Consider the following 14,911-nt stretch of genomic DNA (forward strand, 5'->3'; position numbering starts at 1 on the left):
TAATAAGTTAGTTAGAAATACAAAAATTGTATGTATATACATCAGCAGAAGTTGAATGCATCTTTTTGAGTCTTTTATTCCTAGGAACATTTGCTAAACGTCTAAGCAATGAATTAGGGTGCTTGTAAAGTCCTTAAATACTTATGTTTGATGTATAACAAATTTTCTGGAACTAACTTGAAAACTAAAAGCAAAGCTCACATTAATGTTAGCGGACAGACATACATATTAAGTATACGCACATCATTTTTGTTGTGTATCAAAACGCAGCAACATAACACATAGCTATAATAAAACCTCAGATATGTGGCGAATTTCGGGAAAATAATTTGAAAACTAAAAGAGTAGCTTTTATTAATGTTAGCGGACAGACAGACGGAGGCGGCTATGTTAAGTATACGCCTGTTATCTTAAGCTGCCGTAATATTAAAATAAATTTTCATTTATTTATTTACCTAATTTTGTCATTGCACTCTTAAGCCCATAATGCTAAAGTGCTTTTCATTTTTGTCACACTGTGCTGACAATTGCATGCAGATGCAGCGCCTTTGTCATGACATGACAGCAGCCTAATTCATCATTATGGAGCTACATGGCTTTTGCTTTTTTTGCTTTTTGCCTCGGCAGCTCAATGAGAGTTTTGTCGCGACTTTCGCTAGACGTTTGCATGTTGCAGTTGCTGCCTGCTTCCAGTTCCCAATTCCCCTCTCGCTCGCATCTCTCTTTTCAGCGTAAGCATCTAAGCAGCGATCTCGTTAGACGGCGTGCCCGTAGCCTGGTTCCATGTGGTGGAAGTCGACAATCGTCAGTTGGCAGCTTCGCAGTCTGGCTTGTTGCACAGAGCAGTGCAGTGCAGTGTCTCTATCCTCCTCAGTGATTCATTCATGCGCAGTAGTTGAAATTTTTTCGCTTGCATGCAGCTGACAATGATGATAATAATGATGATGCATGTGCCAGCATTTCGAGTGGCATTCGATCGTGGATCGAAGCCAAGGCAGGCAAAGAGAAAGAGGAGGGAATGATTCGCCTGTCGGCATCAACGACGACGACATTATCGTCAGCCTCTCAAGTCAGAAGTCAGCGATGTCAGTTGTGAGCCTCGTCTCTCCCTCTCTGCTGTGTACTTCTGCTTATCCGACAATGTATCTTTCGGTGTGGGCTTGCCACAGCCGAAACCAATGGAAAGTTATTGAAAGCCTGTAAACGTCAATCTACGAGCATTCATTGTGTGCCTTGTTTTCCTCAAAATATACATATTGCCATGACTCTGATGGCATTGCTGAGGTCGCCTCAATAAATCAAACTAATCGAGCTGCAGCTTTCAGTAATTAAAGTGCAAGCTATCTAAATCTAATTAACCCCAAAATATATAACTTTATGCTCATAAACCAATAGTACACAAGATTCAATTAAAATTCGAAAGTAATATTGTTCAATAATGAAAATCCCAAGTGAAACGAATTATTTTAAAAATGTTTAACTAATGAATTAATAGTGTTCTTTATTATTATTTTTATAAGATTTTGAACTAAGTAGAAAAGCTCCAATTTCTTAATAAGTTAATATTTTTAGTTTATCTAATAAATTGTATATTTAAGATGTATTTAAAAGAACCCAAAAGTTAAGCAAAACCATAAGATTTTTCTAAAATGATGTCTAAATTTATTTACAGATCTTCTTTGACTATATTTCTTAGATTTACGGCAGCCAATCTTCGTTATCTTCTCCAATTTAAATTACCAATAATAAATTTAATATTATTATACATTAATAAGTAATTAGTATTATCATTGTAAAAGAATTATTACATCATCATAAAATATCCTTGTCATTCTACGTAATTTATATAACATATAGTATGTAGATAAAGCAACTAAAAATTGTTTATTTTAATTTTATATAGTAACCCATCTCAAGTTAAACTTGATACCAACAATTTATTAATTTTTATATCATTGCCAAACAAATGTTCCAATTATATGTATACATATATAAATTGTATAGACAACACAATCCTAAATATTTTTTGAAGATAGTGCAATAATAAGTTGTTTATTTTAAACTCTTTTCATAACTTTAACAATATGTTATATAACAAGTTATAATGAATTACCAAACAATTAGTTTTTGAAGCTTACTCATTAATTTATCTTAATTCTCTTAACCTTTTTATTAACTACTATTATAAATTTCTAATAAATCCTTTCGACTTACATTAACAGTTTTGTATTCAGTTAATTTAATATATAAATCATTCTTTACATTTTTTAAACTTTTATTACAAATTTTCCCTTACCCTTAATAGTTATGTATTTAGTTCTTTTGCCTAACTCTCACTCAATCCCCATTTTAGGTAGTGTTGTGCGCCAATTCCCGTGACAAGCGAAAAGGTGTCAACTATTCAGTTGAACGAGTTGCTTGGTTAATCATCGAACCGTAGACAAGCTGTCGTATGTGGCATGCACGACTTCATTATAAGGCGACCTCATATGCATCATCATCATCATCATCGTCATTGTCAGCTGCTGTTGCAGTTGCAGTTCCTGTGGCAACTCTCATTTGTGGCTGCTCATGGCTCGTGACATGTCGACCAGGTTCTGCGATTAGTTGGCCAAAAACTTCTGATTAGTTTTGTGTTGTTGTTTCTGGTTTGCTAAACTTTCGTTTTGTTTGACTGCTCATCAAGCGCTTGGAAAATGCACGAAAATGTGCCACAAATTTGTTTGTCAAACAACAACAACAACAACAACGAGAACAGGAGAGTGCAACTGCAACTGTGCGACAACTGTGCATGGAGTGGCCATTAAATTCCTTGACGGTTGTCGCTAATGAAGTCATAAAACCGCATGACATTTGCGCTGCCTCCACACGAAAAAACAGATCTCACTTTTTTCCCCTCTTCTTTTTTTAGTCAGACACAATCCTGTGTATGTTTTTTGTTTTTTGGGCGCTGTCGAACACACAATTGTCTGTTGTCTGGTCCGAAAACGAAGCCTGGACCTGGGACCTGGACCTGGCTCAATCGTTCGAATATGCAAATCGCAAGTCGCCGCCCGCTGCCACCCACAGACAGAGCGACGTCAGAGGACCAAGTCGATCCATGTGTCCATATGCTCTCCATATCGTCTCTGAGATCTTTCGCTTTCGATTGGCTTTACGACGTCGTGGTTTAAGCGCGATGCGAACAGAGAGAAAGAGAGAGAGACAGAGGGAATTGGCTGCGCTTTATTTTCGGCTTAGCTTTATCTGGCCAACAGATTTTTCGTTGTTGGTCTTGCTTCGCTTCGTGCTGCAAATATGCAAAAATGTTGCAAGCGAAAGAGAGAAAAAGAGAGAGAGAGAGAGAATGTAAGCACGTCGATGGCACACGTTTCGAGGGCCTTTCGTGTCATAAATGGCATAAATATTCCATCTTGACCGGGCAACCCAAATATTTCATTGCACTCTTCGCTCAGTCCCTGTCATTGCCAAGAGTAAAATTATAACAATGTGCGATCGGAAAACTTTCACTTTTTGGCCAAAAGATCTTTCGGGATTTCGGTTTTTTTTTTTTCTGTTGTTCGCTTGGTTTATGAAAATGAAATTAAATCGTTTTTCATTTTTATGCATTTGCTTATGGGGATCAGCAAAAGTCAAGATAAGCTTTATGTTGGCAGCTCCGGGTTCAAACAGGCCACAAGCTATCATATAAAGAAAAAAAAGAATATACAGAGGCGTCGCTTTATAAAGCAGCTGATATGATGAAGTGTTTTTAATTGCACCTCGAAGTTATGAGTCAAGATAAGAGTGTAAAAGAATATGTTTTTTTTTTTAACGTGCGATATAATATAACTGTATTTTCAAAGTAATGAATGAAGTTGCTTTTTATTTAAAAGCAAGTAAGAAAGTACAATATACCAAACTAATGTATCATTAAATTCTAAAATATACCAAAAGATTAATTTGGAATATAAATATACTCTTTCGCAATATATACCAAACTAAAATACCAAAAGCTTTATTTGGTATGTTATATATACTTACACAAAATATACCATAAAGTACACAATATACCAGAATGTCAACCGAAGCAAATTACCCTCGAGACAAACTGAAATTTCAGAAATATTCGGTAGCCATTAAACATGTTCGATATAATATGAACGTATTTTTAAAGTATAAAAAAATAAACAAAGATGCTTTTAGTTCAAGGAATAACTTTCAATTTAAAACGAATTTATTTAAAAAGTTTTAAATAAAAAATGTTAAATCTCTAGCATTTATATTTTATATACAAAGCTTTAAGACTTACCGGCAGTTGAGCACAAAAATGTCAATTTATTACGAATTTTGTTCAATCCGTTAATGGATTATTCATTGGCTCAATTTGCTAAATGGGTTGCCAATAAAGTAAAATGAAATGAAATGAAAACAAAGCATTTATAGGAATTATTATTATTTTTTGTTTGTTTTTATTGTATTGTATTTATTTTCGTTTTGTTTGAATATTCATTTTGCATTGTTTTTTCAAATTCTCTTCTGTGTGTGTATTTTTTTTGCTTTATTTGTTGAACAATTTAATGGAATTTATTGTGAAAATAATTATTTATAATTGTCAATTTGATGTTGTTTTTGTTTTTTGCTTTTTGTTTTTCGTTTTTGTTGCACATAATTAGTTGGGCTAAGCTAAATTGGAACATTTGTAGTTGCATTTAGTAGTAGTTGAATGTTGAATTCGCTGCAGCTTTTTGTTTTTCATAATGTTGACATTTGAGTTATTAATTATAGTTGCTAATTATCATTAACATTAACATTAGGCGTTATCATTAAATGTTACCATTATCATTATCGTTATTATTATTATTGTAATTGTAATTGTTATTATGATGCGAAACTGTGTGCATGTAATGAATAAATATTTAAAATACAATATTGCAGTTGTGTTTTTTCTTTCTTCTTTTGTTTATCTACATATATTAAAGTTCGTTTTTTTTTGTTTCTTACTATTCAAATTAGAGTCGAATGGAAAAAAGAGTTGAGTTTAATCGAATTATATTAACTGGTAGAGCGTAGTTTTTTCGTGTTCATTTATTTGATTATGATTATTATTACTAAATAGTTTGTACATAGCAACATTATGACTAGTCTTTGGTTGTTGTTGTTTAATCTTTCTCTTAAATTTGTGTTTTGTGTTTAAACGTAAAACTTGAACTTTGAAGAGGAATGTAACGTTAGCCAGTTGCTCCAGCCTTTCATTATTCTTTCTTTATTTAATGCTAATAATAATAATTGTATTTTGTGGTAACTGGCAAGAGGCAACTCGAACTTTTCATGTTGCACGCTCTTTCAATTAATTGCTAATTGGAGCAAATTGCGAATAACAAACTCGAATTTATTTACAGTGTATATACAATGGCGCGAGTTAAGTACTTCTCTATTTGCAGTTGTAGTTGTAGTTGTTAAGCTTATTTGATATGCATGACATGAATTGTTTATGATTCACCTGTGTGGTAAGCAGCGTTCAAAAGTTTTGTTCTTGTTTTCGTTGCGTTGTGTATGAATGAATGCTTAAGCATGTTACAAAATATTTAAATTTAAATTTTCAATTTTAAACCATGGAAAATCTTTTCACAGACAAACGAAGGCAGCCAACTAACTTCATTTTTTTTTTTTGAAAGGCCCACAGAACATTACCGATATTTGCAAAAGCTTTCTCTATGTTGTGTATTTAAAGTTTTTCTTTTCATTTCCTTTCCTTTTTATTTTGTGGGTTTTCCTTTTTGGTTTCCTTTGCTCTTCTTATTTCTCATTTTAGTTTGAGCTCGCTTTGCCATGGCAATCGAAACTATTTGCTTTTGTAATTACAAAACAAGAGGAATGAAGTGAAAAGCCACAAAGTTTGGTGCCATTTGCAGCCGAGAACATGCTGAACAGCAGATACCAGTTAACACACACACACACACACATACACACACTCTCCCACACACACACATTCTCAAACACACTCCCAGAGAAACCCACATGCAATAAGAAGGTTTTTGGGCGAAAATCATTTTGTGTTGCTAAGCGACTTTTAAATGCTCTGCCTCAACGTAAGCTGCTTAAAATTTCACTCACAAAATTCAATTGCAGTGTTGCCAAATGTGGAAAATGAAAAATATTACAGTTTCTGCAGTTTAAAACCACTTTTAACGATTCTTGAAAAGTCAATAGAATCAAATCAAAATTTCTCTTATAAAATTAAGCGACTCTAAATTTTGGAAATTAGAAATTTTTCGAAATCTCAGTTTGTTAACATTTCTGCAGTCTTGAACCATTTTTATTGTTTCGAGAGTAATCCATATTTTATTACACTTGAAGGAAAAGTTCAAATGTGACTCTCATCTATAATATTTAATATTATTTGGGAATAAAATTTTTGCGAATTTGCTTCTTTACTTTAAGTAAAGTTTTTACTATGAAAAATTTCGAATATCTCACTTGAATTTACTTTAAGTAAAAGTTGTATATGAAATATTTAAGTACAAGTATTCTCAACACTTTGTAGCGATATTTAAGTAAGTTAATATAAATATTTCACCAGGAATGTGTTTAAAAATGTGTTTTTGATTTTGATAAAAAAATCGATGTTAGAGTAAATTTAAGTACAATTATTTTTAACACTTTTAATATTTCTTGTTTCAGAATGTTTGGTTTGATTTTTGTGGAAAAGGAGTGTTTAGGTTTTTGAGTGGTATTTTCAAAGTAATCACAGGCTTTGTAGCTCAAATCACAGGCTCAGAAATTTACAGAAAACAACGATGAATTTATTTTTGCCAAGAATCTTGTGTTGCCTGATTGCGTATTAGAAACTAATCACCTTGACTTGGCAACATTGCAATATCAAGTAATTATGGACAAAAATACATGTGTAGTGAGGTAAGACTGTGGCTGAGCTCTACACTTTAGTGCAGTCATGTAACGCTTCATGTTCAACAAAAATTTACTTTGATATTTGTGTGTCTATATGCCCTTTGTCATGCTTTTAGTGGCAATACACACACACACACACACACACATAGACAGAGAACGATTTAAACTGAAGAGCAGCAAAGCCGGCAGTTGCCGGTTGGAAAACAAAAAGCACGCCTTTTATTTGCTTTAATCTGACAAAATCCCTGTACTAATGCCGAACGGCAATAAAGGATAAAACGTGCCAGGCATGTAAAGAGCATGATGTTCCCTCTTCATTCCCCTACCCCACTTTGCCCCTCTCTCGCTGTGTCCCTCGTTAGCTGTTAGCTTCGTCTGTCTGCGGGCTTTTGGTTTTCGATAGTTTGCAAAACGGAAGTGGAAGTGACACTAAATTCGTTTCGGTTTTCCCAATTGCAGACACACAAGCGATATACATATATATCGTATATAGTATATAGTATAGATAGTAAGCGTGTGCATCCTTATGGACTGCTTCCGTTTGCCACACTCACACTGACACACACACACACACAAAATAAACTTCACAAAATGTTACGTGTAATCCTTTTTATGATCTGCACCAGAATTTGTGAGCCGCATTTTAAGTAGACAACGATGCTTTCGCTTTGGCATTGGCTGCCGCTTTTGCTTTTGCTGTTGCTTTGTTGCCGTGCAACATGTCACTGCCAAATCCAGCCGCTGCTCAGGCTGCTGCGTCGCGGACGCTGCGACCAAGTGCTGCTGCACGGCTCGTCAGCTGCCTCTCAGCTGGCGACCACCATGGTGCCGGCCTGCGGCCAATGGTTCGTCTCAGTGGGCGCTGGCGATGACGTGACCGACGACATGGAGTTGCTGTTGCTGTTGGTGGAGCTGCTGTGTAGTTGCTGTGGCTGATGATACTCGGGCTCCTCATAGGCAGCATCCTCGTCGCAGTCATGCGGGTAATGTGGCAACGACATCGACGGCAACGGCGGCGGTGCGTGATGATGATGATGATGATGATATGAATGGAAATAATGTGCTGGCTGCTGTTGCTGCTGCTGCTGTTGGCCTAGTGTTGCTGCTGCTGCTGCTGGCGACACGGACAACATTGATGTGGACGATGTGGCCGGCAGCGTGGGCGGCATTGGCAACGGCATTGGCATTGGCAGTGGCAACGGCAGCGGCAACGGTTGCAGTCCACGTATGCTGTCCGCCGGGTGCGCTGTGTAGATGTTGCTGCGTCTCAGATGATTGTTGTTATTGTGCGCACTGCTGCCGGCAATCGGCGCTCCGCTGCCACTGCCACCCGTGCCGCCCGCCCCGTTGCCGTGGGCGCGTTTGTTGCGCGACCACCACTGCACATGAGTGTCTGCAAAGAGAGATAGACAAAAAGAAAAACACGCATTGGTGGCAACTGCAACAATAGATGTGGCAAGCTTAAAGCTAAACAAGTTAGGCGAGCTACAAGCGAGTGCTGCTTGACTTTCGCATACGCGGTAGTTACTTATGAATAAACTGAGAGGAATATGATAAAATTTTAGAATTTATTCAAGAAATAATTCTATACTTCTCAAATCAGGCTTTAGTTGCAGTGACATTTATTTATATTTATACATTTTGTAATCTTAAGTATATTTTGAAAGTAATAGTATAAAGCCACAGCCTTCAGTTTATTTCAGTATTTTTATATTTTAAGTTGGTTGTGAGAATAATACCGCAATACAACCATAGTCCTCAGTATATTTTAATATTTTTGGTATATTAATTCGCTACATTGTAATAATACCCTAATGTTTGTCATTTTAAGATTTCTTATTTATTATTTAGAAGACTTGGCTTGCAAAATATCAGTAAGTAAAGGCGAAATAATTATAAAAAATAATAGAATAGTAAACTTTGACGCTCTCTAAAAAAAACAACAGATTCATTTATTTCTAAATTGATAACAATATTCCAATATACTTATCTACATTCGTTTTTCAACTAAATAATGATTCATTTTAGGACAATTTTGCTCACTAAAATTATAATTTAGTGAAAAAGCGTCCTTTGATATAGATTCTACAAAAGTTATTCATTACTAAATAATAGAAAGAAGAAATCTTTGAATGCATTAACAATCCGAACATATTTTATAAAATACCAAAAAATACCATAATTCTTGATATATTTAGGCAACAATTTATAGAATCTCCTAATAAAAAAAATATAAACATAAAGATTATAAAAAAATTATTTTATAGAATCAACTTTGTTTATTTTTAACCACTAACTTAGCAAGCCTTTCTCCTTTCTGACTACCGGATATACAAAAAGGCTTTAGAATGCGCTCAACTTATTTCGTAGTATAACAAAGCTTGACCCACTGTGCGTACTCACCATTGCGATTGTTGGAGCTCTTTTTGCGCCTGCAGCGCACCACGGCAATCATGATGATGGCGCCGAACAGCGCCGACAACACGGACACAATGATCAACGTCAGCGGCCAGCCCAATTCGCTGGCTTTCTCTGCAAACACAACAAGAGAAAGAGAGAGAGAGAGAGAGAGTTAAATTTAAGCTGTTGACAATTGCTGTGCAATTGGAGTATTGTTGGCTTGGCTTGACTTGTGGGCTTACCTATCGTGCCCTCGAACATGAATGTGCTCTTGGTGGGCATGGCCCAGGAGCATAAATCACATGTGGTTAGGCCATCGCTCAGCACGGGTTCGTCGACAAAGAACGGGGGACGCGGGGGCGGCGGAACAAAGCGTCCATTCCACAGTCCTTGTTCGCTGGCATCGAAGGCCATGGGCGAGCCAAACAAATCGTCATCGTCATCGAAGATGTCGAATGTCACATCCCCAAAGCTGGCCAAATCCTGCTCCGCTGAGCTGGCCACCAAGCTCTCGATGCGTGGCGGACTAAATGTGGGCAGAGGCGTGGACGGGGATGCGGAGGTGGAGGTGGACACTGAAGCGGAGGCGGATGCGGCGGCGGCGGCGGCTGTGACTTGATTTACAATGTAGCCGAGACGCGCATCCTGGCCAGGCAGGATGTTGACCATTGTCCTGGCACTCACACTGATGTTGGCAATTGATGGCATACTGAGAGTGCTGCGGGGGGAGTGAGTAGCGGAGGAAAGGCGCAGGAGGAGGAGAAGCAGCAACGATACTGCGATTGCTTGGGATTTGACGTTGCTGTGCTAACAATCCTTTAACGACGCTTCGTCTACTTCAGCTGCCGTTGCTCGAGTTGCTCTTGTTGCTGCCTGTGGCACATTGTGTATCGTGGCGCCTCTAAATCGCTGAAAGACAGAGAAAAAAAGAGAGCAAGGTTGCAATTGTTAGTGGATGCCAATTAAAGTCTTAATTGTGCTGTCAATATCATCGGCTTTTTTCCGGGCCTTTCACAATTCACATTTCACATTTTTCAGTTCATATCTAAGCTACACACATACACACACACAGTAACAACATGAAGTGTGGATGTGGAGCTCGTGCTAATCCTGAAGAGACGATACAGGCAGGCAAGAGGCAGACAGTCATGCATCAGATGCCAAAGCTATGTCAGCAATCGTTTTTCAATGACTGTTTTCTACCTATTTCCAATTTGTATCTCACAGATACAGCAGCTACAAGATACATGTGGCCCAACCTCCCCGACTCCCAACTCCCAACCTTCCACTTCCCACCTCCAACTCCTGCTATCGATGTTTCTCTCTTCAGCTGGAAATTGAATTTTTGAGCAGCATCCACATACTCCTGCCTCCTTCCATCCATCTCTTTCTATGCTTGCCACAGCGATTGCCAGCTACTCCCCAAAAACGACGCTACTAACAAGAATTGACAGCTTGACAGTTTGATATCAGTCTGAAAGTCAGCATTAGTTACAGTTGCCGCTTCCACTTGAATTTGCTATATTAAAAACATCCCAGACCCTTGTGGCACCCCCTCTCCACACCCCTCTTCCTATCCTCCACTTCTTCTTCTCTCTTTTGCTGCAACTGTTGACTAAACGAACTCAATTTACGAATCGTTGTGAAACAATAATCATGATAAATTAACACTAATTTGCAAGCGCCAAGTGCTGCATTTCTATTTGACTTCAGTTTCAACTCAGTGGCGCCACATTAGAGAGGGGCACAGATTGTGTATTTTATTCCCTTCCTCACTCCCTTTTTTCTTTTTGGTATTTCATACGCAATTGCTAAATAAGCTAATCAATAGGTGCGAATAGAATGAGCAGCCAATTTGCGTGGGATATTTCTATAGAAGGAATCAAGTTAGGCGTCATGGGAAAATTCAACTGGCAAGTTAGACAAGTTTTGAAGAGTGCAGCTAAATTGAAAGCTGCGTAAGGTATTGAACAAAATTTTCTATTCAAAATATTTCGCAGTAATTTAATTAAAACCGAAAATTACTTCATAAATTGCTCATGAATAAACTCACTTTCATAACGCTAATACTTTGAAATTTTTGTTTTTGCAAAAAGAGTTATGCTTAAATAACTCGATAAGTTTCAATTTTTGCATGAAATAAGGCAATATTAAAAATACTAAAAAAAATTTCATTAAATGCGCTTTTTCGCTGAAGCATATAAAATAAAATATTAAAATTAAAACTCTATTCATGTATAGAAATATAAACGACACGAAATTTTCGCTTTTTTAATAAACAAAAATATGTTAAAAAGAAGACAAACCAGGAATTCGTTTATGTGATACACATAGGATAGTCATATTTGGTATTGATATACCAAATGTAAGATTCGGTATATTTTGGAATTTTTAATTTTAGTACTTTTGAATATTTAGTGTTTTCAGTATCTTTTAATAATTATATAAAGTTTTGAATTTAGTAGATTTAGTATTTTCGTTACATAAGTTTGGTATATTTTAAGAATAATACGGATTGTTGTATTTCAGTATATGATTTTGGTATCTTTTTATAAATTAATGTTTTTCATTTAGTATATTTAATATTTTCGGTATATTAGCTTGATATATCTTAGTAAATTTAGTATTTTCGGCATGTGAGTTAGGTATTTTACCGTACTCTTACTTTTATTAAAAATGCATAGCGAGTATATAACAGTCAAGCACATTCGCCTGTAGCTCTTTGACTTTTAACCATCGTAAATTTCATATTGAAAAGTAATGTCGAATAAAGCCAAAATATTTTTTATAACAAGCTGAAATTTTTACAAATTTTTGTAGAGTGCTAAAAAACGCGGTAGCTGCATTTTTAAGAGCATTGTTAAATAAACATCTGTGTAATAACGACTTAAAGCCGAGAAGTCGTAGCTCTAAAAGAGTGCGAAGTGAAGGGAGGTTTTTATCGAAATGTTACAGACAGTGTTGGCCATTTTTTTCCAGCCACGATTTGCAGCTAAAAAAAGGTACTAAAAACTCACAGACAGCATTGAGCATGATTATTCAGCATGTTGTCGATTGGATAAAAGTTTATTAAGCAATTAAAAGTTAACTTTGTGCAATCAACTTTGCTTTCTTAGAGTTATAAACAAACTCCCCCCCGAAACCAAACCAAACGTTGTCCTCCCACAGCAGATGACGCCTCTGACTCAACGCGAGGCATGTGGCAAGAGGCAAAAGAGACAACGGGGCAAGAGAGAGTGCCATCCGGATGCAGTCGGCACGTTTCTGGCATTAGCAGCTCGGGCAGTTGCCGAACTTCAACGCCAAATGAAATATGCAACTTCAGGTGAGGTCTAAGGCTACCAAAAAAACAACTCCCGTTGCACCTGCCACACCCCGCAAAGGAAAGAAAGAGAGAGAAAGGTTGCATAAAGTTAAAGTTGCAAACTTTTCACGCTGCAAATGGTTAAATAATATTTTTTGCAGCAGCAGCAACTGCAACTGGAAATGCGATTGTGCGGTGTGGAGTAAACGATATTTAGTCATTCTCGAAAATGAGAAAACGTGATGCGCATAAATTGACGCAAGTTGCAGAGAGCGAAAAAGAGAAGTTTTGAGCTTCACGCAAGCGAATTGCGAATTGTGAATGCGAATGTGAATCTCTTCTTGAATGAATGAACAAACTCAGACACACAGCTGTGGCTTGGGTGGAGTCGTCGTCGACGACGATGATGAGTACCTGGTTTAACCGGTGCTGTGTGTGTGTGTGGGTGGCAATAATGCTTCTTCTTGTGGGCTATTAATAAATTTATATTGTTGCATGCCGCAAATAAATTGTAAAGTCACGTGAGTTCCCCTTTGATTTGGCTTTGATATGCCACGCAAAGTGGAGTTGACGACGCTGCTTGTTGCGACAGCTGTCAGCTGCCACAGTTTTGCCGGCACAGCTGCCGCATGCTCCATGCCACATGCCACATGCCACATGGCAGTGCGTGGGCGTCGTCCAATGTCCAAAACGTCTTCAGTTTCAATCGCTTTCGTGCCGCGGGCCTGAGCGCACAAAATGTTTTTCTGCCAATTCAATGAAGTCGCCCACCCAAAAAAATATGCTACAATGTAACAGAGCAATGGAAACAAACACAACAATAATAGCAATTGCGACAGCAACTTCAACAGCAACAACAACAGAAACAACAACAACTTATTGCTGCATTGTTGGGCTGAAAAGCAATTACACATGTCCTACGACTCGTTGTCTTTCTGTCTCATTGCGTTGAATACTTTTTGTATTTGCACGCAGTATTTACACACACTCCCTTTACGCACACACACACACATACGCACTCACCCACACACAGCTTTTTAATTAGCGCAAATGTTTGAACATTATTTTCGCATATTTTTATTTCGTGCCCCGCGACGCAGCATAAAATGTGTGTAAATATGAATGGGGCCATTGCATATTGAAATTTAATACAACATATACGAAAAGCCACTCCACAACAACCCTGCAACATGCTCCCCTCTCTCTCCTCCCTCTGTCTCTGCAAAACAACTACATAAACATGGCGAGAATTGCCAAATGTTTACAATGCCAGTTGGCTTTTAATTTCATACAACAATTCACTGGTTGACGTTTGACTCCAACAACAACGAAACGAACCCACATAAAAATGGGTAAAAGATTGCAGCTAGAATTGTGAAATAAATTTTACTAATTAAACCCAGTTGGAAACTGCCAAAATACAGAAGTTGTAAATTGTAATTTGAATTTTATGCATTAAATATTAGAATAGATAATAACTAATTAAAAGAGTCAAAAATGCCAAAAGTGAAAGCAGATAGATAACTAAATATTGTAATATATTGCAGATTCAAAATTAACAAAATATTAAATATGCAATTTATAGAAATGAACGCATTATATTTTTAAATAGATAATATCAACTAAATCCATTTGATACTTGACAAAAATAATAAATACTAGTAAAAACTAGTGGAAAATGTCAACAACGAAGAAAGAATATTATACAATTTTGTAACAAAATTTAATATCAAATAAAGATAGTTAAAAACTTCCAAAAATAAAAATTTGATAGTCCACTTCATCAAACATGAAAATAGATAATAACTAATTAAAGATAATTGAAAATGAGAGTATAATATTGACAATAAACAACATTTAAAACTGCCAAAAATAAATTTTTTATTTATATAAATTTGTGCATTAAATATTTAAATGCATACGCTAATTAAGAGCACATGAAAATGTCAAAAATGAATCTTAAATCTTGCAATTAAATACATAATATTATAAAAACACAAGTTGAATATAACACAAATTTATCGATAACATAGATAATAGCTGATTAAAGTCAGTTAAAGTAGAATATTATAAATAAATAATGTACAAAAATAAAAATTAAAGCCAGTTGAAAACAACTCAAAATAAAAATTGTAATTTATAGAAATTTATGCATTAAATATTGGTTAACCAGAAAAAGATGGCAAAAAGATTTGCACATACCCAATTTATTCTGGCTGAGTTAGCATTATATAATGGAGCGTCAAACAAGCTGCGTGGGCGTTTAATTTCAGCAGCAACTGTCAGTTGGCGAAGGACATGAACATGAACATGGAC

At 36.4% G+C, this 14,911-nt stretch overlaps 1 protein-coding gene across 1 annotated transcript in view; it reads right to left on the reverse strand.

The window, feature by feature from the left end:
• Positions 1-7,064: 7,064 nt before the first annotated feature.
• LOC117569987 (uncharacterized) overlaps positions 7,065-14,911 on the reverse strand; it is a 34,259-nt gene continuing 26,412 nt past the window's right edge. Inside the window, exons 2-4 of the mRNA XM_034251367.2 lie at positions 9,534-10,200; positions 9,295-9,423; positions 7,065-8,284 (exon numbers count right to left, since the gene is read on the reverse strand). Of these exons, the coding sequence (XP_034107258.1) occupies positions 7,698-8,284; positions 9,295-9,423; positions 9,534-9,999 (1,182 nt within the window). The 5' untranslated portion in view covers positions 10,000-10,200 and the 3' untranslated portion in view covers positions 7,065-7,697. The remainder of the gene's footprint in view (positions 8,285-9,294; positions 9,424-9,533; positions 10,201-14,911) is intronic.

This window comes from Drosophila albomicans, chromosome 3 (assembly GCF_009650485.2).
Source record: "Drosophila albomicans strain 15112-1751.03 chromosome 3, ASM965048v2, whole genome shotgun sequence".
Taxonomy (NCBI): Eukaryota; Metazoa; Arthropoda; class Insecta; order Diptera; family Drosophilidae; genus Drosophila; species Drosophila albomicans.